General features: G+C 31.4%; 1 protein-coding gene across 2 annotated transcripts in view; it reads right to left on the bottom strand.

Annotated features, from left to right (window-relative positions):
* Positions 1-4554: 4554 nt before the first annotated feature.
* LOC126748311 (PRL-1 phosphatase) overlaps positions 4555-27298 on the bottom strand; it is a 41942-nt gene continuing 19198 nt past the window's right edge. For both annotated transcript variants that reach the window (XM_050457455.1, XM_050457456.1), the window contains exons 2-4: positions 18964-19486; positions 9839-10137; positions 4555-5447 (exon numbers count right to left, since the gene is read on the bottom strand). In XM_050457455.1, coding sequence (XP_050313412.1) covers positions 5336-5447; positions 9839-10137; positions 18964-19086 — 534 coding nt within the window. In that variant the 5' untranslated portion in view covers positions 19087-19486 and the 3' untranslated portion in view covers positions 4555-5335. The remainder of the gene's footprint in view (positions 5448-9838; positions 10138-18963; positions 19487-27298) is intronic.

Below are 27298 nucleotides of genomic sequence, written 5' to 3'. Positions count from 1 at the left end.
TACCACTTTTATACTAATCAGTACATTTTACTCTATTTCCTGCCGACACAACAATCTCAAGAGGTTTACAACATCAGATGCTGTCTTCACTTTATAAAAAATCTAATTAGTTTTCTAGATCGACGAGAAGAATGATCTCCTGCAGTAGTATTCTGGGATCTGTCAAAAGCATAAAATTGTCTCACGGAATATTGTTGTTGATATCTAATAAGTATGGCTTCTATTCGGAGAATTGCTGCCTGGTTTCTTCCCCAAATAGAGAGGTGCACAATTGTTTAATTGTGGCACTGGAGAGTACTAGTGAATTGTATTTATTTACTTTTTATCTTTATCGAAGGACCACAGCTTATATGGCGCTGAACTAATTTTAATAAATGAAACAAGTTTGTGCAAAATAAAATGTGCTCATTTATTAGATCGAAAGATAGGAAAATGGAACAGTTGTTTAGTAGGGCAGGTGTAAACTATGGATTATTTTTTCTGTCTTTACATATACTTAATTTAACCTTATTTACCTATATCACTTTTGCTTCTTAGCAGTTAACTTCACTCACTTCTTACTAACTAGGAACAATGGTGCTTATACTCTAATCACAATGAGTCATTTCACCTATTGCATCAACACACGACGAACTAGAGAAATTAATATGCATAAAGTTAGGTTTTATCTGGGTTTAGAGGATAAAGGTATTTAAGATCCTAAACTGGGTCACTAAAGCTATAAAGAGAGAGAGAGAGTTGGGTATTAGGGGAAATAAGGGAAACTCAGTGACTCAGTGGCGACTCACGACTCGACTTACACACATTCTCTGAAAATGACTCAACTCGACTGTGTACTGCAACTCTTGGACTAGTAATTGGCCATCAAGAGAAAGACCCATATTAGGGTTTAAAGAGAATAGGGGTGGCTCGTAAGCAACTTCTCAATTAGATCGTGACCTCGATTCAGGACAGTGTCTCAATCTGGCTGTAAGCCACTGAGAGCGACTGTAACAACTAAACTTTGGCCGTGTGGCTTTTTACCAGCTTGTTTTACTTAGTGGGTATAAAAGTGCATTTTTCATCAAAATGAGATGTGAGAAAGGGCCTAAGGCCTAAGTTCCTGATAGTTTTATGAGAATTTATGGGTTATACTTATAGTCTTAACATTTAAAAGTGACCACTTAAAATTCATTGTCTTATGACCTGTGGGAACCTTCTAGGGATCGATGATGTCCTTAAAATATGGACATAAACCAAATAAGAATAAATACATCTTAACGACAGAAAAGGGTAGTGTTGTTGGGCTATTTCCAAACAGCTTTCTTTGGTGCCGAGCTTGAATGAATTGAGTCACATTTATCTGGAAGCAGTCAGTATATCAATAGATATCAAATCATATTTAATGGCGTGCCTCAACACTTTTCATCATTGACCACTTGATCTGTACTCTGGACTTTCTCTCGCTTTCGTGCGACGTGACCCTGACTATCTCTGTCGTGCGTGTCTCTGTAAATCTTAATTTTTCAGAAGAGATTGGAAAGTTTGGTGACGCCTGCACAGCTTCAATGGTCACATTAGAATAGCATTTGTAACCACTATTGCAAGAACTACTTGTCTGCTTTGCATCGAGTTACGCTTATCTTAAGCGTATTTTATTCGAGATTTTCTGTTCTTAAAATCGTTTTCAATCGCTTTTAGGATCTTTTGAGCTCCATATTGGATATCCCTGGTGTTTACTTTACGTCCCATCAAATTTGTAAAGGATATATATTTGTGCTACCTGCAATCCTGGAAAAGACTATTGAATGAAAAGTTTTAAAAGAAAACCTTTTAATATCATATTGATTCAGAATCAATAAAAATCTCTCTCTGAGAAATTCTGCAGATACGCAGATTCTGCAAATGGCCGAAGTTAAAAGCGAGATAGATTCAATTCTTATTTGAAGAGTAATATTTTCTAGTATCGACCCACGGACTACAAAACTTAAGTATCTTCGGCGTAAATTGAAAAAGCAGACAACAGAGACCCCCAGATGTAAAAAAAGCTCGTGGCCGGCTGTGTTATAATATTACTTTACGTCTCTCATTGGTGGGCTTCTGACCTGTTAGCCGCGATGCCTCAATATATCTTACTCTCTTTCTCTCTCTTGATTGGTCTTTTTCTATGATGTTTTTAAGTCTTAGTAACGCTTGGATTAGGAATTACCAACGTTTAACCAGAAGTTTTTCAAATAAAACTTAAAATTAGCGTTGCGCTAACGAGTAATAATAAAGAAAATTATAGTTGTCGCCGCCGTTTAGTATCTATAAATAATGTTTATAGTCAAATGTTTCAAGACATAAATGATTTTATACACTCAGCGAGGAAGTTTGACTTTTAGGATTCTTTAGGGATTACTTATAAGCTTAATATTGATGTTGCACCAAATAAGAGAAATCATGAACGTAAAGACTCTTAAAAAATTACTTCGGAATTCTGAAAATATAAAATAATATTTTCACCTCTTGAAAGATATAAAAATTATGTCAAACTGGAGTATGATAAACATTAAAAAACCAAGGTTTAAAAAATACAACATATGTAGTAATAAAACTACTCCTAATAATTTATTTGACCTCTCTATAAAAAAAACACGAGCTGTATAACCTTTTCATCCTTATTCCAAGGATGGAAAGGGAGATGAATTAGAGGGTCCTCTTTAATGCGTGAAAGTGGTGAACGTGCAAGGAAAGCATTATGGACTAAATGGGAAATAAATACTACAACCGGGTGGGGGCTAATTTATACCGGGACTAATTTATACCGGGTGTTATTTTAATATTGCGTCAAAATTCAGGAGCAGATTCCTTGGGCGAAATCAAGCAGAAAAGTTCCCATGAACATATGTCCTAAACCTTTTAGATTTTACACTATAGGGTGGTAAACTATTAACAAAAAAAAATCCGTTTTTACTGCAGATCAGATATATCAACAGTAATTATTAATCTTGTGATAATCAGTTTTAGGCGTTATGGTTATCCACAATAATGTACCTTTTCCTTTTCAGTAGCGTACCTTTTCCTTTAAGAAAAATATTTAGTTCAAAGCCAGCATGAAAGCCAAATATAAAAATTTAAATTGTGTATAGAAAAAACACTATGGATGCTTACAAACTGCGTACCAATTTTCAGAGAAATATCTACAGGTATCAAATTTATCGAAAGAAGTAAGTTTTTTTTCTTTCAACTTTACCACCCTGTAGTGTAAAATTTAAGACGTTTAGGACATAGGTTCATAGAAACCTTTCTTGCTTGAAGCTTGATTTCGTCCAAGCAACACGCGCCTGGATATTGTCGCAATATTTATATATATTGTTTTATCTCGAGGAAACATGATTCTACATTTGGATTATAAAAAACAAATGTATGCAGGCCTGCATCGATCCCATAATAAAATGCGGTGTTTTTTCTCGAATGAATTTCTCCACTCCTTTCTTTCTCTACTTTACTGCTTATATTACGTAGAAATGTTTATATCTTTGTTGATAACCAATGAATTATAACATTTTATCGTGCAATAACGAAAAAGTATAAGTTCTGCTCTATTTTCAAAGTAACTTTTGTTCCCTTTCATTAATATTCTTCAAGGGTCAGATAATTCATTGGTAATGATCATGATAATACCGATGTACAGTCATTCAAAGCCGAAAACGCTTGTTTTCTTAATCACACAAACAATTTATTTCTTACTTCCTACCTTAACATTCAAGAAGTAATAAATACAGTATGACTAAGCATTCTTAGGACCCGAGACAGTCTTCCGCTCTATTCTCGTTCCCTTCCATCTCTTTTTAACTCGTTCCTTCTTTTGTGGGTTAATGACTTCTCGCAGGCGGGGTAAAATACCTTTAAATTTAACTAGGAGCGCCAATCCAGTCGAACGGCATGATAATGTATTAAAAATACTATGCAGATATTTTGGTGGCGGAGCAAGAACAAATCTGAATCTATTTTATTTTAAATTTTAGTGCTACAAATGAGGGGAGTTACTTACATTGTTTTGTAAGTCATTTACAGGTTTTTTTCGTAGATTAGGCCGGTTCAGTTCGTGACCTTTATATGAATTAATATTAAATTATGAAACTGGTTTCATAACAATTTATTTGTAAATAAATAATGGTTTTTTAAGCAGAAAAATTCCACTAAATTGATTATAGGTAACCTGTTATAAATTACGTAATAAGTTCAGGAGATTTCCAGAAAAGTTCTTCAACGTTATATTAGTTATGCTTAAGCTGATTAAACAAGGCCGGAACCTACAAAAACATCGTAATAAACATTCTATTAACACTTTTTGAGGACGTTAATAGCAGCCGAGCACTTAATTGAGTAAATCTAATTTAGGCACTAAGTGCTTTTTTAAGCGCTCCATTTCCACTGAAAACAGTTAATAATTTATTCAAAAAGTATCGCCAATGCAAATATTGCTGTTTGGTTTCAACTAAACCGTTAAGTGGGGCTTACTAATTGTTTATTTATTAAATAATTTGCCTTTTAAAGGATAGATGGTAGAAAATAAAACTAAATATCAAATACCCATAATATTAAAATATATTTTTTAGGGTCTACAATAAAAATCTTGAAAGCTAACGTGATGAAATATTCATGTAAGGACTTCAAATAATTATTATATATAACCAAATATACATATTGATTAAAATCAATCCTGGGTGATAGGGTAACGAATGAATGCAGAGGGATCCTGTAAATAATATTACATGTTCAAAAATGTCACTGGATGCAGTCAAACAATATAACTAAGAATTCTATCAGAGGGATAATAATTATAAATAGTTATTACATAAGTCAGAAGTCCCTTAATAGTAAAGAAAAAGAACTAGTATGTACTCGTCAAAAAAAAATCACTGAATAAAAAAAAATACAAAATAATCGTTAACATTTACATTCATTAAAATATAACGTGAGTTTTGTATATCTTTAATATAAAAGCAGTATTAAAGATAAAAACCGAAATAATAATTATAATAGAACTTAAAATTTACTGCTGAGTTTTACGCACATTTACATCACTACCGTTTTAAAATTTAAGAACATATCTTTTACAGCCGAAACCAATCAACAAGTATACATATTTATCCTAATGTCATTAATCTCTTTAATTCTAAGACATGTTCCACATCAATTGAAAATAATTTTTGATTTTTTTTTAACCAAATAGAGAAAGCGGTTTTAATTTTTACGTATATTTCACACATATTTTTAAGACATATCTATAGGAGTGTCCTGTATATTTTTTTAAAGAGATGAACACATATATTAAGTATATCATAAATTCTATGTGGAGATTTTTTACTTATTGAACGCAGCAGGAATTGTGTCGTCCGTTTTTGGGTTTTAGGCGTGATTTCGGACGGTACTTTTCCAGGAACGCCAATTGCTTTGCATTTATTGCACCTCGCCTTTTCCTGAAAACAAAAACAAAAACACATTAAAATTGTTACATAAATTAATAAAACAGGAAATTTTAGATGTACATATGTATATACAAATTAGTAGGTAAATTTTTTTAAAGGAAAATTTTAGATTCTATAATAAAAAAATCTGTAAATCCTTTATTTTGTGACAAAGTTAAGTGGTTTAGGACCTCAGAAATTTAATGAAATATTTTCCTTTTTTTCGCAGAAATAACGAAAATTAATAAGAAATGAAACATGATATATTATTTTGACATGGGCACCTAAACGGTAATACGTATGTAAAGCTTCTCAATTTCTCGTGTTAGGAGAGAGCAGATGAGACACTTATTCGTAACTACTTTTTGAAGGCGTAAGTATTTTCTTATCAGCGCACGTGGCTTTACACATCGTGTGGTGGTTATAACACTACTGAACTAAAACGTGGTTTAATGCGATTAGGCGTATGATTCAATTGTATAAGATTTTTTTTAAATGGCATTTGTATAAATCCTACTCATTATTTTATTATTGGTTTTTCTTTTTACTTCTTCGATGCAATAAGGAATGTGGGCTGAGGAACATAAAGTAATTATATAACAGGAATTTCAATGCGTACGAGGTTGATAAAATTAATCCTAAAATGTATGAAATGCACGCAAGAACATAAGCTTAATTAATTAAATGTTACAATTTAAATAAAATTATTCCTGAAAATCATTCTGGCTTTAATAGAAACTTCAACACTAGCATTGCATTAGTTACAGTCACTGATGACATAATAACTTTAATTGATAAAAAACTATCCATAGCATTGGCCTTTAGAAATTGCTCTAAGACATTCGGCAATCTATTAGCGAAACTTAAATATATATTTTTACTTTTAAATTTAATACAATCACTTTTTGGGCTAAACTTCTTCATATTAATAAAATAATAATTTCTTGCAAATCCACCGTCTAATAAAGCAGAAAAACATTTTTGCATAAAGTAGAAAATGTGACATTAAAACGTTTCATTATTTTTTTAATTGAGAAATAAAAGTCAATATCAAAAATTCTAAATCCGGACCTACTAAACACCTTTATAACAAATAAGCGGAGAAAGTTTAAATATTAGTCCAGTAAGGATTTTTACAAGTGTATTATGTATTTGCGAACTGCTTATTTTCCAGAAATGAAAAAAACTCTGTTATACTTCCTGTCCCAAAAAAAAAAAACAGTAAGCCAACCAATTTAACTGACCTTCGTCCCATCATCGTCCCAACTCATCAATCAGGCTTCAGATCCGGACATACTACTACAGCTCTACTAAACCTGACAGATAATATAATTAGAGCATTAGATAAAGGCATGGCGATCGTGTCTGTATCTTTGGACTACTCTAAGGCTTGTTACATGATTGACCATGACTTACTTTGTGCGAAGCTGATGCATCTTGGTTTCTCTGGGCTCCTTTTTTAAAAGCTATGTGTCAGTTAAACAGCAGTGTGTTCGAATTGACAACTATTTTTCTGCTAGAACTATAATATCTGGAGTTCTACAGGAATCCATAATTGGACCATTGCTATTTCATATTTACCACTTTGACATTTGTGAAGTTATTGCAAATTTATACATTTAATCTAATGCTGACTCAGCTGCTGCATTGCTTTGATCCTAATGAGCTGACAGAAACTAAATAATTTCTTAATAAAGATCTTGTCATCTTAATAAAGTCAGTGTCTTGATTATTCGAATTTCGCCGAAAGAAGCTTTGAGAACTTTAATTTTGTCAACGCTTAATTATTGTAATATAGTTTTTATCTGTGTTTAGAGGTATTTATTAAGAATCGCTTGCAGATTGTACAGAATAAGTATTGTGGCTTTATATTTGGTCTACGGAGGTAGACCATTTTTCAGCCAAAATTAAGCAGCTGAAATGTCTTAACATTTTAAATTTAGTAAAGCAGCACAAGTAATATTTTTGGTCAAACTCTTATCTTCTAATAAAGCCTCACATATCTAAAAATTGGTATTTCGTCCGATCATTCAGTACTGTAAGCTAAGATGTCGAGATCATCTCACCATGCCTCAACATTATACAGCATTAATTCAATGATGTTTTACTTATAATTCTGTTATATTGTATAATTACTGCTTTTTCTTGATGTTCGACATTCTTAATGTTTCTTTCTCTTTTTTGTTTATTTTCTTTCTTTCTTGTATTAAAAGTTCTGTTTTTATTTACATACTAGCTGGTAGAATTTAACGATTAAGCGTAAGAGTAGCCTAAGCTAAACTTCGACACTTTCTTCTGCATTATTATTATTATTATTATTTGTTATAGTTTATTGAATTATGTTATTAAATTATTAATAAAAAATCTTAAACGTTCGGACTATGCCGCTCAGATCAATGAAAATAGATTATTGTTGGCGGCAACTATATGCTCTTAAATGAGTAATGAAATAATGAATTAAGATGATGCTATAAGCCATTTAAAGACCTTAGTTTATGCTTTTTCAGAGGAATATTCAGGAAATCGAATAACTCCAATAACCCTGGAAGTGAATAACAAAAAGGATTTTGGCATGAATATATTCATGTTACATGCGTTTTTGTAGAGAATATTGTGTTTTTTTAAGAAATTTACACAAAACATGAGGTTTTTGATATGAAAGTCATTAAATACGACCTTTGTTCATACAACACAAAGATACAATATTAAAGAGATGAAAAACTATTTAATTATTCTAAATATGCAGGGCTGACAAAGTCTAGCGAATGAATGCTATTCTTTTTAACCAGCCATACATATGCCTATAATGTAAAATAAAATAAAACAAAATAGTATAATATAATGGTGCAAATGTAATTATAATAATTGCCTAAAGAAAGTTATTAGTTTTTATAGTTGGAGCAGCAAGCAGCAATAGTCAAGTATATTGAGTTTAAAATAACTGCAGATCACACATACCAGCATTACCAGCTTAGTCTTATGTCTAATGTTGACAGAATGTATGGAATAATGGGCTTTAAAGATATTAAAAATGCATTCATGATTAGCTAAAAGATTATGGATAAAATTGTATGAATAATGATATTTCCATTTATTTTCTATAGGAAGCTATTTCAGATCAATAATCCTTTGAGATATATTATCATGTTTTTAGGTCAAAAAGTAAAAGAGCACAAGCAGTCTGCATGATCTGTATTATATTTTTATGAAGCATATCAAGGCAAGAATGGTAAACTGATAAAATTACGGTAGCTAAAAGACTTAAAGTCTTTAAAATTGGAAAAATGCCTATTTGAAACGATTTTTAACCTAGAAAATGCCCTCCACCTTAACTGCTCTACATGCTCACTAAATTGTAGTAATGAATCAACACAAACATCCACATTGCAAGTGATATTGACAAATTGCAGCTTTGTATTATGTAATGGATATATATGGATGTTCATGCTTGATTTAACCAGCTCAACTCCATTTTTATTTTCAAAAGCCATTAGGTTCGATTTTTTTTTAATTTCAGTTTAAATTATGTTCATTAACTCGTATAATAGTTTAAGCTCGTCAACTAATGAGTCAGAGGCCCCATCAAGTAAATTAAGTTTAAAAAATATGTACAGTTGAGTGTCACCAGCATAAGACATGATATGGCATTTTTTAAAGGACGTTAGAATATTGGAAGTGTAAATTATAAAAAGCAATGCCCAAGAGCGCCATTCTCTGTGGTACACCGGATAGAATATCGAGTTTTTCAGATAATTTATCTTTATAGCAAATCTTTTGATATCTCAAATATAATCAAAGAAGCTGACTCCTCCAGAAGCCCAAGATATCTAAGCTTGATTAATCGTATCAAAGGCCTTTGAGTAATCACACAGCGCAAGTACTGTAATGTTGCCTTGACCTGAGCTTTCAAAAATATCACTGGTTACTTCAGCAAGCGCTGTAGCTGTACTTAGACCAGCCTTAAATCCACAATAAGTATTGGGTAATAGATTTTAGACGCTGCTGGCAAAATACTTATGACATGCATGTTAGAAAAATCTTTAGGATCAACAACTTTAGCAAGTGGAGTTCCAATAGCGCTCTTCAAGAACGAAACAACTCAAGTTTTCAAAACCATTTATTAAATGGACTAAAAAAAATAGCAATCAACTAACTATAGAATTTAAGCATTTTAAATGTCATGATCACTTCCTGAAATCCTTTTTTCAGCTTGTGCAAAATTGTATGAACTTTCTCAGGGTCACGAGACCTAACAATGCGTTAGTGTTTATTGATTAAGCGCACTTTTCCATTAATAGCACGTACTATTTTGCTTCAGTGATTGGATATGAATCCTTGAAAGTGGTGTATTTTATATACAATTAAATAAAAAAAAACCATAATCAAAATAATGAAAAACTTACTCTCTAATAAGCTCGACAGCCTCCTCATACTTAAGGCCAAGTTCGATAAGCGCAAGCGCGACCATTACCGGCGCACGACCGAGGCCAGCGACGCAATGGACTGCAACACAACCATCTGGATGTGCCTTGAACTGTTTCTTCAGGACCTTGAACCATTGCTCGACTATATCGTTGGGCGGGAATGTGCCGTCGTCGTACATCAAGTCAAATACCTCAATGTTCACTTGGTTTAACTCGTCGGTCTTGTAGGATGGCTCGCACACCCGCACCACCGCTGTAACCTTGTGTTTTTGTAATTCCTAAGAAACAAATACTATGTTAGAGTTAAATATTCATCGATTTGACTAAGTGTCTAGTTATAAATCATTTTTTTCTCGGGTACCGAAATACCTATACATAATAACATGACACAAGTATTTTTACATAATTCTTTCCTATTTAGTACATTTTTTCATTGCTTGGTACATTATAAGAATAGTCTGCTTGCGATCACATCCCAACAGTCCTCTGCCGCTATCGTTCTTTTTCTAACACATAACAACAAGTTAATACAATAATTTCTGCACTCAAGAGCTGAGTTGGCCAAACCTGTATAGTGTATCACGATTTATTAATTATATTTTGGTGATTAAAGAGTAATTGCATTTGTAAAAGTATAATATGAACTACATAAAAAAAACACAGATTTTATAATTAACAAATAAATTGTATTGTATCAGTATAACTAAAACACACTCAAAAAAAAACAATTTCCATTATTTAAGCAATTATTAAAAAATAAACATAAAGGAAGGTTTATGTATTTATTTAAATGTGAGGTGATATGATTATATTCCAGGGAATACATAAATACAAGTTATTTTATAACCTGATGCGGTTTTAGTTTATTTATACGCTATTACTCAGAAGGTCAATGTATAATGATAAATATTCTTAAAAGAAAAAATATATATTATATTTTCAAGCATGCGTGTGAAATTCAACACTAGAGAATTACCACATGAATTGTTTTAATAATAATATTTACTTTTATTAAATAAACACATTATTATTAACAAATTTGTTACTAACGGCATTTTATTAACCTTCTAGGACACTAAGCTGTATTTTAATATTATCTCAATATCTAACAAATATTCCTAAGAGAGCGAATTTGTAACCGCTCCCTTTTCTAGGCCTGGCATAATGCCATGCCATTTCAGATAAGTTTATTATAGTCGAGTCAATATCTTTCAGACCCTAATATTAAAAAACAACCATTGACCTATTTTAACAGATGCAAAGAAAATTAAGGTTGTCAGGATTTTTTTTTCTTGAAAGGGTGGCATATTCAAAGTAGTAACCAGGCCAAAGGGGTGGAAAATTATCATTTACAACACTAAAACTGAACATTTTGATAGGCATTTAAATAAACACTAAAAATAGCCATTTAACTTATTAAGAGATATGAGTCTCACCATTTTTCTCACTCAAAAAGTTTTTTCAGTGAAAAAATACTTGAGGTCACATGCATTTCAAAACAATTAATATTATCCATCAATCTCCGCCTCAAGAGTCAATGACTACTGTAATGAAATGATATGAAAATATAAATAGAGGATAGGTTTGTTGGTTGGAACGACATACAAACTTAGGTTTTTCACCGATATATTCAAAACAACTGCATTTCCAAATCCATTAATACTGTTGGAAATCCATTAATACTGTTTTTTGTTGTTTTGTGATGTTGCAATCCGATAGAAACACACTACGAATTTTTATCATTTATACGTGAATAAATAAATAAAGCTGTAATTAACGCCAAGATCGTTAGTGACAGCTTCAAATGCAGAACAGATTACGTTCCAACCTACACATTACCAAACTACTTGCATATAGATAAAAAAACATTCATATCGAAACATTGTAACAATTCAGTAAAGGCACAAAACAAAAAATAAAAACCAACATTATAAGCTAAAAATCATTGACACGTGAAATATATGACTTCAGACGTATAGGGGGGGAGAGGTCTGGCCTCACCTTACAAAATCTTACGCACGAAATTATAAAAGTCGAACAAATTTATATTTTTATTTTACCAAATATTAAAAATTTAATTATTTGATTACATAGATAAATTATTGTTCGTTTAACAAACAGAAATAAGCTCGGTTAAAAATCTTTCAATCTCCGATTAAGGGTTTTTAATGTTCTTGTGTGACTAAACATTTATAAATGTCTAGTCTGATTATTCGAGACGGATATACGACACATAGGTAATATCAAAAAAGTCCGTGTATTTAATAAAGTCTAATAGGCATAACAGAATAATTGAGCACAAAAAGATATTACACGTAGATACTTAATACATCAACAGTACACACATTCCAGTATCCATATATCCAATATTTTTTTTAAATAACAATTATTTCATTCGTATTCAAAATCAATTGATACAAGTCATGATTATGATACTATCGAATAGTTTACACGTGTTTCGCCTTTAAAGGCATCATCAGACCTGATCAATAGGTTCTAAAAATTACATTCTTAAAAAAGGTAACTTTCAGATGTGCATACTATGGATACAGACTATTCTAATCTACCTAGTTGATGACGAAGGTTTGGAAAATGACGATGAGGCGAAAAAAAATCAATTTAAAAAATTATAATTTTTGCAAAATCTTAATCAGAAACAGAACCTCGATGAAACACTCCATTTAATGAAACAAAACTCAAAAAGATGGCATTAGCGGTTTTGATGGTGATAAATAAAATTAAGGAAGTTGATAAAAATGAAAGAAAATCTATATAGTTATTTGAAATTCAAACAATTTTCCAGGCACTGACATTTTTTCCCAGTAAATCAATTTTCTTGCTTTCACTCAATGAAACTAAATCTAAAGGAGATGATGTTGATTGTCTTGTTCTTGTGACTCTCAGGATCCCTAAGAATGTCACCTTGTAAGACTTTTTATAAGTTGTAAGGGAGAAACAAAAGAGTTAGAAACAATGATGCATCAGAAGATGATGAAGGTTTGGAAAATGATGACGAGTCGAACAAATTTAAGAATTAAGGGTAGTTTTTGCTTGCGAAGATGTTTGATTCAAATCGGCCGGAGAAATTTAAGATCTTTTTGTTGCCAGTGATGAATCAGAAGATGAAGGAGTTGATAATACTGGAACAAAATTAAAAGATCAAAGGGTAGACTTTTTAATTACTGGTAGCGCGTAGTACTGTAAAGCGAGCCAAGTCGCGGCAAGCTATATAAAGCTTAGGCTCAAGCGTTTGATAAGGTTGTTTTATGACTATAGGATGATAAATCACCAATTTCTATCGGAAAACAGTGATGCACTTAGTACCGAGTACATGTATCGAGTGCGATTGCCTAATGAAAGACACAAATTGATTCCCTCTGTGTACGCAGGTGTTCAAACAAATTACAGATGAAAAAATAAGCAATCTCGAAGCGGTGACATATAGTGCAACCAACCCAACCCAACTCATATCGGAATTCGTTCTGGAAAGAATTCATCTCCTTCTGCAGGTTCCCATGGTAATGATTTCAAGAGATTACTAGAATTTAAAACCCTAGCGAAAACTATAGAAGGCTTGTTAAAACCTATTGTAATTACGACTGTCGAAGGAGGGCCAGATGAAAACCCACGATTCTCTCCAGTCATTGAGCAAGCTATTTCTCATTTCAAATCCTATGAGCTTGACGTCATCTTTATCGTTACAAATGCTCCTGGTCGAAGCTGTTTCAACCGAGTTGAACGATGCATCGCCCCACTTAACTACCAGCTGTCCAGGCTGGCTTTTTCCACATGATTCTTTTGGAAATCATCTCGATAATAGTCGCAAAACTATTAACGAAGAACTCGAGTTGCAGAATTTCACCCAAGCCAGAAATATTCTTGCTGACATTTGGAATTCTCTTATTTGAGACGGTAATCCAGATATTGCCGAATACATTGATCCACATCGATAGTGAAGAAAATAACGACCTTCCAAAATGGACTCCGGCATGGTATTGTATTCACGTGCGGGATTTACAATACCAGTGAGTGTGTAAATATAATACCACAGTAGTCATTTACGAATGGCTCTACCAAACGGCTTTTTTTTTTAAATCCTTCCTCCAAAAAACATCGTACAATCAGAATTTTGTCCACTCTTTATAAAATTATCACTAGATATTTACAAACTTAGAAACGATGTAATTATAAATTGATGCAATATGATATTTACTGCCCAAGGGTTCGATACAGCATCGAAGAACGTACTAGCGATATATGCGGTGTCTATTTTGCGTCAAAGAAAAATCGATTAAATCACAAGAGCCATTTATAGCACTAAAAATTCAACCTTTGACAATATGGCAGTGTAAATATGGTATAAATCATCCACGTGACTATGCAAAGTGGCTTGATGATGAAGTTACAAATGTTGAATCTGTTAAGGAATATGAAAAATCAGAAAGATTTTCTAAATCAGAAGTACCTATTATTTCATCCATTACTCAATGGATGTGTTTGGACCAAAGATGTTTGGTTGTCAGTGATGAACGCTTTACAGTTTTTAGTAATATGCTAATATGTATAGCTACACATCGGATTATATCACGTTAAAACGACATTTAAGATATTAGCCTAAACGTTGGTGCAATAATATTTTTAAATGTACACAGCTTTCTCTCTGCATTGTATCAATAATCAGGATGGAATTTTATCTCCATCACATGAACAGCAAGGAATCGAGCGTGTTAATCTTATGAGAGTAAAAGTGAAATGTCCTTCTTAAAAACACATATAAAACACCAGAAAATTTAGGATTTTTTTAATGGCAGTGGTAATGACACGTCAAAGCAATATGAAAAGAATGAAAAATTTCACTGTTCCAACCTACAAACCTTTCATTGATTAAAAAAGGAAATGATTCTGTGGATAAACAGAAAATTACTTTATTGTACTGCTTGCAAAATCGGGCATGACGTAAATAAAGTTCATGGTCCCCATTTTTGCTGCCATAACAACATCTATGCCCGGCCTTCTAAAATATGTTTAGTGTTTTAATGCCGTGTCAATAAATTTTATTTAAGTTGCATCTGGGTGTTCATCATCATCATCGGGTTTCTATTGTTATTATTATAAGCGCAAGTGAAATCGCTTGTGTAGACGCAAATTCTTTTATGTGTAAAACTTGACTTAATTTTTTTTTAAAGTTGACGACAAAAGGTTGTTTAACAAGCGCAAACAATTAACAACTGTCACTTTAAAAACATATTGACTTCACCGGAAGGATATGACGTCTATAGCAACTCATTCAATGAACAATTTAATTAAAACCAGACGTATTATTTGGTTCGTTTGTAATGCATCCGCCTTAGATTGGATCTAAACCATGATAAAAAATTAGTTGATTTAATTTTGGGACAAGTAAAGTGGAAAATGTGCATATTGAAAAAGTGTATCATAAAATTAATCTGACATGAAACTAAATTTCCTTGGATCACTAGATAGTTTGATATTTAATGCATAATTCCCAACAAGATCCTCGGATAAGGTGTAGAAATTGACGCAGAATCCACTACTGAACTTTTATAAATTTTACTTTTAATGATATGTTTACTGCATCGAAGCCGTGTAACGTAAGTGTTCATATATAAGAGATAACAATTTCACAAAACACATACAAAAAGCCCTTATTATTATCAGTTTTAATAGCAGCCACGCCTTTTGCAAAATAAATCATGTTATAAAAGGAGCGCTGAGCTAAACATACAACAAACAACTAAAGCAAACAAAACAAAGAATAAAAGAGCATACAGCCGCGTTTCGGGATTTGCAGCTCTTAATTGAATTTAAAGTTTATTATGAAAGCTGATCAGATTTACATGCTTCTGGCGCTCACGATATTAGAAAGCTAAGCGCCTTCTAGTCATATAATTATTAATAAATTGGCGACTCCTTTATCAACATTGCAATAATTAAAATCCCGAGATAATTGATAAAAATTACGTTTTACTTTTGCTTATGTTACGTGCCCTTTATTACGCTTTGAAAGTAGGTTAGTAGGCTCCCAGGCAAGGCGACGTCTATACCCGTTTTTAAGATATCGTTAGATATGCAGTAACAGGCGATATCAGGTGTATTTTTGGATCTAGGACGAGAAAGTAAAAATGCCTAAAATAGGCATCTTTTTTGCGCATTAACCATTGATTCAACAGTTAGCTAATCTTATGATATATGGCTTGTTTTATTTTTAGTTTATGGCTAGATTCTGAGATATTTTATAAAAATTTAATCATAAATCAATTTAAAAATGTGTAACATTTTTCATATTGGTGAAAAATGGCATATTTATCACGGAATATATGAAAATTGGGATAATGTTCCAAAGGTAAAATTTCACAAGGCCAAAAGTAAGATGGCAGTGTGTACTCAACTCTTTGGAGATACATAATCTAAAGAGTTTCATTACAAAAACCCACGTAAACTTTCTTAATTCCATTTAAGGGAGATACGACCGTCTGTAATTTTAAGTACGATCCTGTTGCATTATAATTCATATAAAAAACCAGTCGCTTTATAAGGGTAAGGCGCGCGCAGCATAATATAATATGTAAGACGGAACGACAGGACCGTAGTTACATTCTTGTTTAATGCATTTTTTTTTCGAAAATAAACGTCGCTTTTAATTAAATTTTTTATACATTTATTTTTATTGCAAATTTGTTCGTGGACTTCGGAACCTACGAAAAGAATTCTCGGAGGAATGACTATATAGGATTTTTGTGTCTCTAATGAAGGATTCAAGTTTTGATTTCACCGGAGAAGGATAGTATAATAATCTTACGCCCATAGAATTTTTGAATGAATGAATGAGTAATGAAAACATCTTACATTCCTCTTTAAAAGTTAATTATCCCGAATCTATTTAAATTTAAAGCAATGTCAGTATCAAACACCCTACAGTCAGAAACCATATTATCATCTAAATAAATAACTTTCACATGAAGATATTCCTACTGATAAAGTTATTTGTTATTAATGTTGGTTTAATGACAACCATTAATCTAAAACCCCATTTACAACAGATAAATTAAATAAACTTATTAAAGGTTGCGTGCAACAAAACGATTGAATAATTTCTTTGTTTGTAAGTAATGTAGTAATCATAAAATATGTCGATAAATTGAGTCCCATCCTGTGTCGTCTGTGCCAAAATTCAGCCTTTACAACAGGTAAAAATAACCGGCCATTAAAGACATACCCTTATTAGAAAATACCATTTACGAATTTTGACCTTAATGGGCGCAATAACCTCTTGGTATACCTGCATGGGTGATGGTCTGTTTCCGTTTTTAAGACTGGTCGTTTTTTTTTGAGGAAGGTTATGGTTTAGTTTTTTTTGTAAAATACATTTTATTTATAAACAAGCGGTTTGTATAAGACTCGAATGACCAAAAAAAACCAACAGCTATTAACTATAATAACAAACTAGGATGGTAAATTAACTTTCGATTGCCTGCAGATTAAATGGAAGCTTTTAATATATAAACCAATTACAAAATAATGCACATTTAGTATTCAGAATTTAGTGAAAATATTAATTTTGGATGTTGATCGTTTGATTGATCTTCCTTACAAGCTACAGTCTTCCAAACACCTGATGATGGAAGAGTGATATTTTTTTGGTGAAAATATTGCACATAGGTAAAATCCCGCCAAAAATACATTGTTTATAAAACTGGTGTTTTTTATCTAATACGCGAGAATATGGCTAAAGCTCGGATCATTGGTATATTGTGAATAAAGTTGTTGACGCAATAAGGGTGGTTTTGTGCCATTCAACGATTTTGTTGCTTTTATGAAGCTATAAATGGCAACCGCTTAAGATTTATGCCTTTCGAAAAGTGGAATCAAGAGAAGTTATATTTGTGTTTGAGGTGTTGAGGTTTATATTGTATTAGAGGGGCCAAAAAAAAATGACCGGAGAAAAAATGCGAGAATATTGACAACTAATAACCTACAACAGACCAATAATACTCGGGAGCAGCACAGAAAAATAACGCCTGAAAATGCAAAGACCATAGACTAATAACCCTGATTAGCCACTTCTTAAACATATTTCTCAAAATAATACATAGAAGAATAAAACAGAAGTGTGAGAGAAATATCCCAATCAGTTTGGCTTCAACTCGAGTATATATGGCATATCCCTTTATTACGTAGTTATACGTAGATTGCGAGAAAGCGTTCGACCGCGTTTAATACTCAAAACTCATCCAGATTCAAACTGACATAGATGACAGTTTGATAAGATGCATCGAAAACTGATACTGGTGGCCATCATACAGTATTGAAAGATTGAAGATATTAATATTCGTAGAGGAGTCGTACAAGGATGCGTTTTCTCTGCACTGCTTTTTAATCTATACTCCCAAGTCATATTTATGGAAACTTTTGAAGATCAAGAAATGGCAGTGAATGTAAATGGGTCAACGAATCAAACATACGCTTTGCAAATGATTCGGCCCTTATTGCTAATGATACCGTAAAACTCCAACAGCGAATTGTTATGTCTGATCGGTACTTCTATACGGAGTGGAATCTTGGACTATGAAGAAAAACATGATCAATACAATAGAGGCCTTCGAGATCTCCAATGTCGAGACGTCCGATGTGTGTGACCGACATAGTAAGAAATAAAGAAATATTGAAAAGAGTTCATAAGAACAGAGAATTACTTACAAGAATTAAATACAGAAAAACGGCTTACCTTAGTCACATCTTCAGATATGACAGATACCAGTTGCTTCAACTGATTCTGGAGGAAAAGATAGAAGGGAGAAAACAGTTATCGTGGTCATCATTAGACAGAGGACCGGACTAAGGACGATAGAAAACAGAAATCAATTCCAACAAGTAGTTGCTCACATCCATTAAGGATGATTGATTCGTCATATCCTCATTTCAAGAGTTTATAAAATTTATATTTAGGTATTAAAATATTTCTAAGTTTTTAAAATTTGGATTCTGCCCAGGTTTCTTATGATGCCATAGATCTTTTAAACATTGCAGATTATATGACTCGAGTTTCTTTTAAAAACATTTAATGAGTGCCTAGAAAGACTTACCTGAATGTAAAGAAGGATGTTTTGGTCAGATGGTCTATCAGTGATTAAAAAGTTGAGCCCTTTGTATTCGATTTCAGAGGGTGCTGGTCGGATATCCTTTTGCCTCATGATCCCGGTAGACATTCCAAAATGTTTCAAAATGAATTCAGTCACTAATTTTAAATTTATTGGCTTATATATAGGCTGCTACACCCTCGATTAGAAAATCAGTCTCTCGAAAGGAAACGGAAATTAATTGAATAACTTAAGTAACTTGCTTCAGGTAGTTATTTACACTAGTTGATATGCTTCAGCAATGTAAAAAAACTCGACAATTAGAATAAGCTCATTAGAATATTGTTACGACGCACAGCTTATTTGGCTTTTTGAGGTAAATCCAATAAACTATGGCAACGTTGCAAAATGACTAAGTTCAGTGATTTAGTTATTTGCTCTCGTGACTAGTTTATTTGTGTTGAGCCTGGCAATATTCCGCACTGTCCAACTGGAACTCCATGTATGCGAAAACAGGTTCACCAAAATACTGAAAAAGAAAAAGAAAATTATTAGAAAATGAAAAGCCAAACGTTGTTTGTAGTATTTCTTATATTTGTGTAGATCTGTCAAAAGCTTTTGATACAGTCAATCATAGTAGTCAGAAAACTTGAAGCTGAGTTGCTTCTCACTACTACTGCCTGATATTAGACTATAAACGTAGATGCCATGTAAAACTCTTGTTTGTGATATCTATACATATAAATAAATTTAGCTTGAGAAATAATTAGTTACTTAATGCACAAAAGATTAAATATACGATGAGTTTCGAAACGAATTGATTTGCTCCAGAAAACAAATGGACAGACCTGGCACAATATAATAAATAATAACTAAAACGAAAAATGAATTTAAAAAAAAAAAACTATATTTTCCAAGATACTAGATGTGATTCCTCAATATTGAAATGTACTCAAGTTAGATATTACTATATACTATATACTTATAATAAGCTCTACCTATTTTTAGTATACATGTGGGATTAGAGAAATCTTAGAATTTTTAATACTACAAAGGTTCGATCAAATAATATTGCATGTTATACAAAAAAAATCTCGAGAAAACGGATAATAAAGCATAGAGCGTAATATTTCGTCATTAAGTGGGTGTCACCATGGGGATGCCCTTATTGAATCCTTAAACAAACCTGTTGACATAAATTTACGAGAAATACCTAGATGCTTTTACGTATATACGACGTTTGGAAATACGAGATTCAATTTTCTCCTATAAATCGACCTCCCACGGCGCCGTGCAATGATCCATATATTAGTAAATGTTATTGCACTAATTCTATGATTTGGGTTAAGTCAGCGTAAAACAATAAAAGAAAGAAAGCTTGATAAGGAGCATGACGCATAACCTGGTTTTTAAGTCAAGTTAATAACAACTTTGTTTACCTAAATTTTAATAATAAAACCAAAATACACATTTAACGTTGCAACTAATGGGATTTTATTATAAAACCTGTAGAGGAGCATGAATCTTTGTATGAATATTTATTACGCTTGAATCATCATTAACTGGTTCAGTAATGGTAATAATGCGAGTGAGTATATAAACTATTTATCTAGTTAATAAGAAGAATGTAGGCTTACTGAACGTAACTATTTTTAATTATTCTGCGCAATAATTACTTGTATTTCCATGGCTTAATGTACAAATTTGGAACCATAGCTGAAGCTCCTGGATAATATCAATTAAAATTTAGTTGATATTTTTTCATTACCATTAAACGTCGTTTGCTTAATAAACTAAAACTTTGTTTTTATTTTACGAATAGAATAAAAAAGCCACTGTCAAATTATATTTAACATTTTTACCGGTTTTGCACCGTATGGCTGCTTCATCAGGCAAGGATAAATTAAATAATATGTAAATGTTTTTTTTTTCAGCAAGAAATTTTTTACCCGCTGTTTGGAATAGCCGTATTTCTCTATTTCAGGTATTTGAAGCCATTTTTGTTTCAGGCCTATAGAGTTTTTTTTACGCATCTGAACTAATGTCAATTCTATTGCCGGCCTATGACGTCATTTTTATTCCAGAATTTTTTTATTTTATTCCAGGCATTTGAAAAGATTTTTGTTCCAGGATTTTACGACCATTTTATTTTTCAGGTAATGAGCTAATTTTTTATTTTATTCCGAGTAACTGAAGGCATTTTTTGTTGCAAGCAATTTAAGTAATTTTAAACTATTTTACACATTTGAAGTCAATTTTGTTGTATTTTTTTTCAGTGATTTAAAAAAAATCAATTCTAAATCACAAATCTTAGGTCATTTTAGGCTTTTTTTTACAGGTATTTAAAGTAATTTTTATTCCAGGTTTTAGAACTTTTTATTTTTGCAGGCATACTTTGAACCAACTTTTAAGTCTAATCCAGGCATTTTAAATTATTTTAGGCTTTTTCGAGGTTTTCGTTTTTTCAGGCATACTTTAATCTAACTCTCAATTATATTCCAGGCATTTGAAGTGATTTTTAATTTTATTCCAGGTATTTTTGTTCTAGGCTTATAGTAATTTTTTCTGAAGTATATAATTTTTAATTTTATTTCAGATATTTGTATAAATTATAAAGATAAGTTCTTTCTGCTTCAGACATAAAGTTTCTTTTGCGCATTGAACTAATTATCAATTCTATTCTAGGCATTTTAATATTCTTACACATTTGAAGTGAATTTTGTTCCAGGCCATTTTATTTTTCGGGTAATAATTAATAATTTTTAATTTTATTCTAGGCAACGAAACTAATTTTTGTTCAATCTATTCTAGGCATTTTTTAATCAATTTAGGCTCTTTCAGGTATTTGTACTAATTTTTAATTATATTCCAGGCATTTGAAGTCATTTTTCTCTAATGTTTATAGTCATTTTTTTCAGGTATTTTAAATAATTTTCTATTTTATCCCAGATATTTAAAATCATTTTTATTTCAGGCTTTTAGGGCCAGACTATTGTTTGGTTATTTATACTAACTTTAAATTTCGTCCTGGACATTTAAAATTATTTTTGATCTAGGCTTTTGCAGTCTTTTACGGTCATTTTACCTAATTCTCAATCTTATTCCAGGCATTTTCAATCAATTCAGGCTTTTTCCAGTTATTTAAAGTAATTCTTCATCCAGGGTTTCAGAACATTTTTTTCAGCTATTTGTATTAATTTTCAATTTTATTCCAGATATTTGAAGTTATTTCTGTTTTAGGCATATAGTTTTTTTGACTCAATTAGTTCCAATGATTATGTTAAGTCATTTTAATTTTTTTACACATCTGAAGTCAATTTATTTACAGGCTTTTAAAGTAATTTTTTTAATCAATTAACTTTCAATTCTATTTTAGCCTTTTTAAATCATTTAGGTCTTTTCCACGTTTTTTTCAAGTCATTTTTCTTCAAGGCTTATAGTCATTTTGTTCCAGATATTTGAAGTTATTTGTGTCTTAAGCATATAGTTTTTTTTTACACATTTGAAGTCAATTTTCTTTCAGGGTTTTAAAGACATTTTTTCAGCTAATTGAACTAATTTTCAATTCTATTTGAGGAATTTTAAATTATGTTAGGCTTTTTCCAGATAGTTTAAATAATTTTTATTCCAAGTCTTCTTCAGCTATTTGAACTAATTCTCAATTGTATTACAGGTATTTTATATCATTTTAGGATTTTTCCAGGTATTTAAAGCCATTTTTATTATAAGCTTTTAGAGTCAATTTTTATCTTTTCAGACATACTTTGAAATTACTTTCAATTCTATTCCAGGTATTTAAAGTCCTTTTTATTTCAGGCAATTGAATTAAATAATTTTATGCTTTAAATACCTGGAAGTCACTTCTATCGCAGGCTTTTAAAGCCACTTTTTATCCCAGGCATTTTAAGTTGCTTTTAGTTATTTAGAGAAATTTTTTTTCAATGTTTATCTTTCAGGGATTTGTAATCATTTTCCAAAAAGTCATCTCAAGTTAAAAAAAGACAGAATGATCAATATAAAAAATGATCTAAGAACCAATTTTCATGAGACTATAATAAGCATTTTCACCAAAACTCGAATCGCATTGGCTAAATATTGCGCAATAATGCAACGAAAATTAAAACTTATAATCAATCAATCAAACGGTCAATATTGCGCAACTCTTTGCAATAATAATGATCCAGGGCCGACCTAAGGCTTCATCAACGTAACCGATATATAAAAATAAAAACTATTGACTTAGCCTAGCCGATGATGTTAAAACGTCGTATCGCTACAACCATCTAAAAAATTGCATATATTACATACCGGCTTATTTTGCATCTGTGATATGCTAAAATTTAATTAATGATTTTTATATTATGATGTTGTTCTTATGAATCACAACTGTTGCATATTATTTCATCCAAATACGCAAAAAAAAACATTTTAGACTCATTAACAATAACAATGAAAGCAAATGTTTTTGAATATCGCTTGTGTTAAATTGAATTTCGTTTATTTTTAGAGGATAACTTTCTGTTGACCTGAGTGTGAGTCATATGCCTATGATGAAACCATTTAGTCAAAAAAAAATTGAAAATTGCTATTTTAAGACAAGTAAAATAAATATTGATTCGGCATTTTATATAACGTTTTTAGCCCTTAAATCAGCAAAGTGATGGGCATGTTTTAATTAAGATTTCTATTCTCCTCAATCTTTTACCGCATTTTTATTACGTCTTTTGATCAGATCTAATGTCCCATCAAATTCATATAAAATGACAATAACGACATTACAGGGGATCAGTAAGATTGACTAAATTTAATCGATATTTTAATTTTAATTGATCTGAAATGGATGAAAAAGGTCTAATAATACAAATAATAATAATATAATTAAATTGGTAAAAACAGTACAGCTTTAACTTCAAACGACTGCGGTTTAATTTTTTTCTGAAGTATTATTTCGCACAATCATAATATATCCTTCTAGATTGATATCGTTCAATGCCAGTCATGAGAATATTAAATTTATCCTTAATAAAATGCTCGTGGATCATTTCATTTTGCCTTCAACCGTTATATTTGTGTAAAAAATTACAACAAATCTTAGTGTCAATAAAATCGTTATCTGCTTAATTTTTAAAGTGATCAGTAATCTTATTTACGTCAGTTAGTCTTGAGTGCCGTAATCTTTTCCCACCTTATCTCTGCATATTTGCAGGTTGGCTGTTTCTAGAAAAAAAAAAATGTTTTCAAGGATGATATCATTGTATGTTAGGGCGTTCACTTAAAACTTCCACAGTACTTTAAGCAGTTTTCTTTGAACCGAAGGAAATTTAATAAACTTTGCAACCTTTTTAGAAAATTGCCCTGGAAAGCGGAAGTTCACTTCCTTTTATAACGCTCTTACTGATTACATGTATAAGTTGAAACATGTGGCTCCAGTTACATAAATAATAACTTAAAATTGATATGGTGAGAAAACCTAATCAAACCGTTATTATAGTAATAAATATCTTCAGATTTATAGTGTTATTTAACATCTTAACAACTAACCCAAACAAAGATAGGGCGGCGATAAAGAAACACTGAATATGAATTACATATCCTGGGAGTTTTAATTTTAAATCAATAAAGAGGTTGATAACATTACAAGCAGTTGTGAAATCAGCCATATTACAGCTATTTGCCAAAATTCGCTGTAAAATATACGACATGAGTATTGGCGCCATTTTAAATTAGAACTTCGCTCGGCACAATTTTATTTGGCGAACAACAATAAACGCATTTATTTAGTTTTTTACTCCTATATACAAATGATGGTCTATTTCCACGTAGTTTTAATAAATTATTCAATTTTTAATGAAAGGGTTAAGCTTTCGCGTTATGTAACAGCAATACCCAGTGTATCATAATCGATAAAAGCAAAATAGGGCTATTAAATACAAAATTAATTAAACAAGAGTAATTACATTGTTGGGTTTCCCCACACCTTTACTTTATGTGACCTTCGTTCTTGACCGGAGTAAATGATAGAGTGGGTGCAGCATTTTAAGCATGATGCTTTTATCGGTTATTTATTAATTTTTATAGGAAAATTTAAGGACCTGAATATTTTATTAATAAAGTTAATTAAATAAAGTAGCGTCATTATTCAGTATAGTCAGACTGCATCCACACGAGTACGTGATGATGAATTAAGGACATGGCTGTCAAACGTGAATTTTATTGCATCCAAATCGGAAACTTTGTGTTACGGATACGTGGTTTTGTATTGCCACACTATAGTCTATTTCGAATATGTAGAGAGTAACAAAATCTTATTAAGTGTGCAAAAGGGATACAGGGTGATCCTCAAATAATGTATGCTACTTCCATAGTTTCCATTGAGACATTAATTCTTTTACAAAGTATAGGTAGTACCACACGGGTTTTCCCCAGTTTATGGGCTTTTTCTATTGTAATCCATTGAATAAACACTGAGAATGGTAAGACAAAGGGGTGCAGGCAAGGTACCATAATAGAAATTAAACCAATTATTATTTTATTGAAAGTTTTGAAAAAATATAAATAATAATACATATTATGTTTTTAGTCATAAAAAAATTCATTTGTCGTAATTTGATTTAAATAAACATTAATGTCATGTCACTCTCACTTTTATTACATTTTAAACAGTAATTTGATTAACCGTTCTGTCTCTGTATATATAGTCTTTTAACTGATGGTTATTGTTTTCTATGTTTGAACTCTTAAATTATATAAGCTTTGCTAATTTTAAATTGTGACGTACGTTTGTTTAAATAGTGTGTTTTGTCATGATATTTTACATTTTGACCCCTTTAGGGAGAGGGGTTTCTCGCATTTTATTACGATTAAAGTTGTCTGTATTTAGCTACTAATCTAAACAATGTTGTTTCCTAACAACGATTTATTTATTTATTTATATCCGAAAAATAGTTTACATCAATTTATATAAAAGTACAAAATAAGCATCTAAGTAACTTAATACTTTTATATGCCTATCTATAAATGTATTATTAAAAAAATCCGTCAATATTAGCATAATAATAATAAAAGGACAAGACATAAAAAATTCAATATAATGTAGAACAGAGAAACAATTCAGAAATCAGTAGGTAATTTGCACTATAACTTAATGTTTTTTGAACAATAAAATTAACGTAATAATGAGCTAAATCTGTTAAAATTTTCATGAATATAATTCTTGAACTTCCCATTGAACGTTTTTTGATTTTTTACATTCTTAATATCAGAGGAAATTAAGTTATAAAATTTCGTTCCTAAATAAACTATAAAATGAAGGTTAATTTGCGTATGATTATGTGGCAAAGTAAGATTGTTATGCATATTACTCCTGATACCTTGCGAATGCGTGATTTGCTTTTTTGAAATATCAGTTATTATTGTACAAAAGAACATTTTGTATATACAGATGATTTATATCGCTAATATTAGAGTTGTATTGTAACTCAGTTGAGTAAAGTCTATTTTGTATGAATTACTTTAAGAATGTAATTTTGGACAACTTTTAACGGTTGAAGTACCATCCCATACTATTATGCAATAAGAGATTTAAAACTCCACAAAAGAGAAAAAACCCATAATATGTATTTTTGCTGCGGATGTTGTGATGGAAATATGGAACCAGCAGTTCGTGAATATCGTAGACGTTCCTAGAAGAACTCCAGATGCTCGCGTTTTTATTAAAACTCATCAAATTTTTCGGAACTTTGGCCTGCGTGGTAATAATGAACAAAATAGAAACCATTAAAATAATAACCTAAATAACTGTATACTTCGTACTTTTAATAATATTGCAAGGCTTAGCTCTTGCAAAGCAGCTCAGCATCTTTAGATATTTAGGTCTAAAATACTACAAAAATTATGATAATATCGATATTTGGGCATATCAAAATCCCAGATTTCCAGAAGAGAAATTTGGCCAAGAACATTTCAAAATTAATATTCGATAAATGTGTAGTTGGGCGCTATTAATGTTTGTGGTCCACATTTCCTGCCTCCAAGATTGAACTCGGCAGTATTTGTGGAATTTCTTTAATAACTATCTGCAGGATTACCTAGACGATTTACCGATTAATTAATGGCATGGAAGTCGGATTCAGTTGGATGAAGTTACTCCGCATTTTGGATTAGGAGTAAGAGGAGGAGTTTAGGAGTAAGTTGCTTAAATAATGAACTTGTTAATGGTATTTGACCAGTGGTATGGCCACCCAGGTCACCGGATCTTAATCCGCTAGACTATTAAGTATGAGGTACTATTAAATATAAAAACGCAAATTCTGTATTTACAAAGGAAGATTCAATTCTAAGG

The sequence above is a fragment of the Anthonomus grandis genome, chromosome 22 (assembly GCF_022605725.1).
Source record: "Anthonomus grandis grandis chromosome 22, icAntGran1.3, whole genome shotgun sequence".
NCBI classification, from domain to species: domain Eukaryota; kingdom Metazoa; phylum Arthropoda; class Insecta; order Coleoptera; family Curculionidae; genus Anthonomus; species Anthonomus grandis.
Note: the sequence above shows the minus strand (reverse complement) of the source record. Positions and strands in the feature narration are given on the sequence as shown.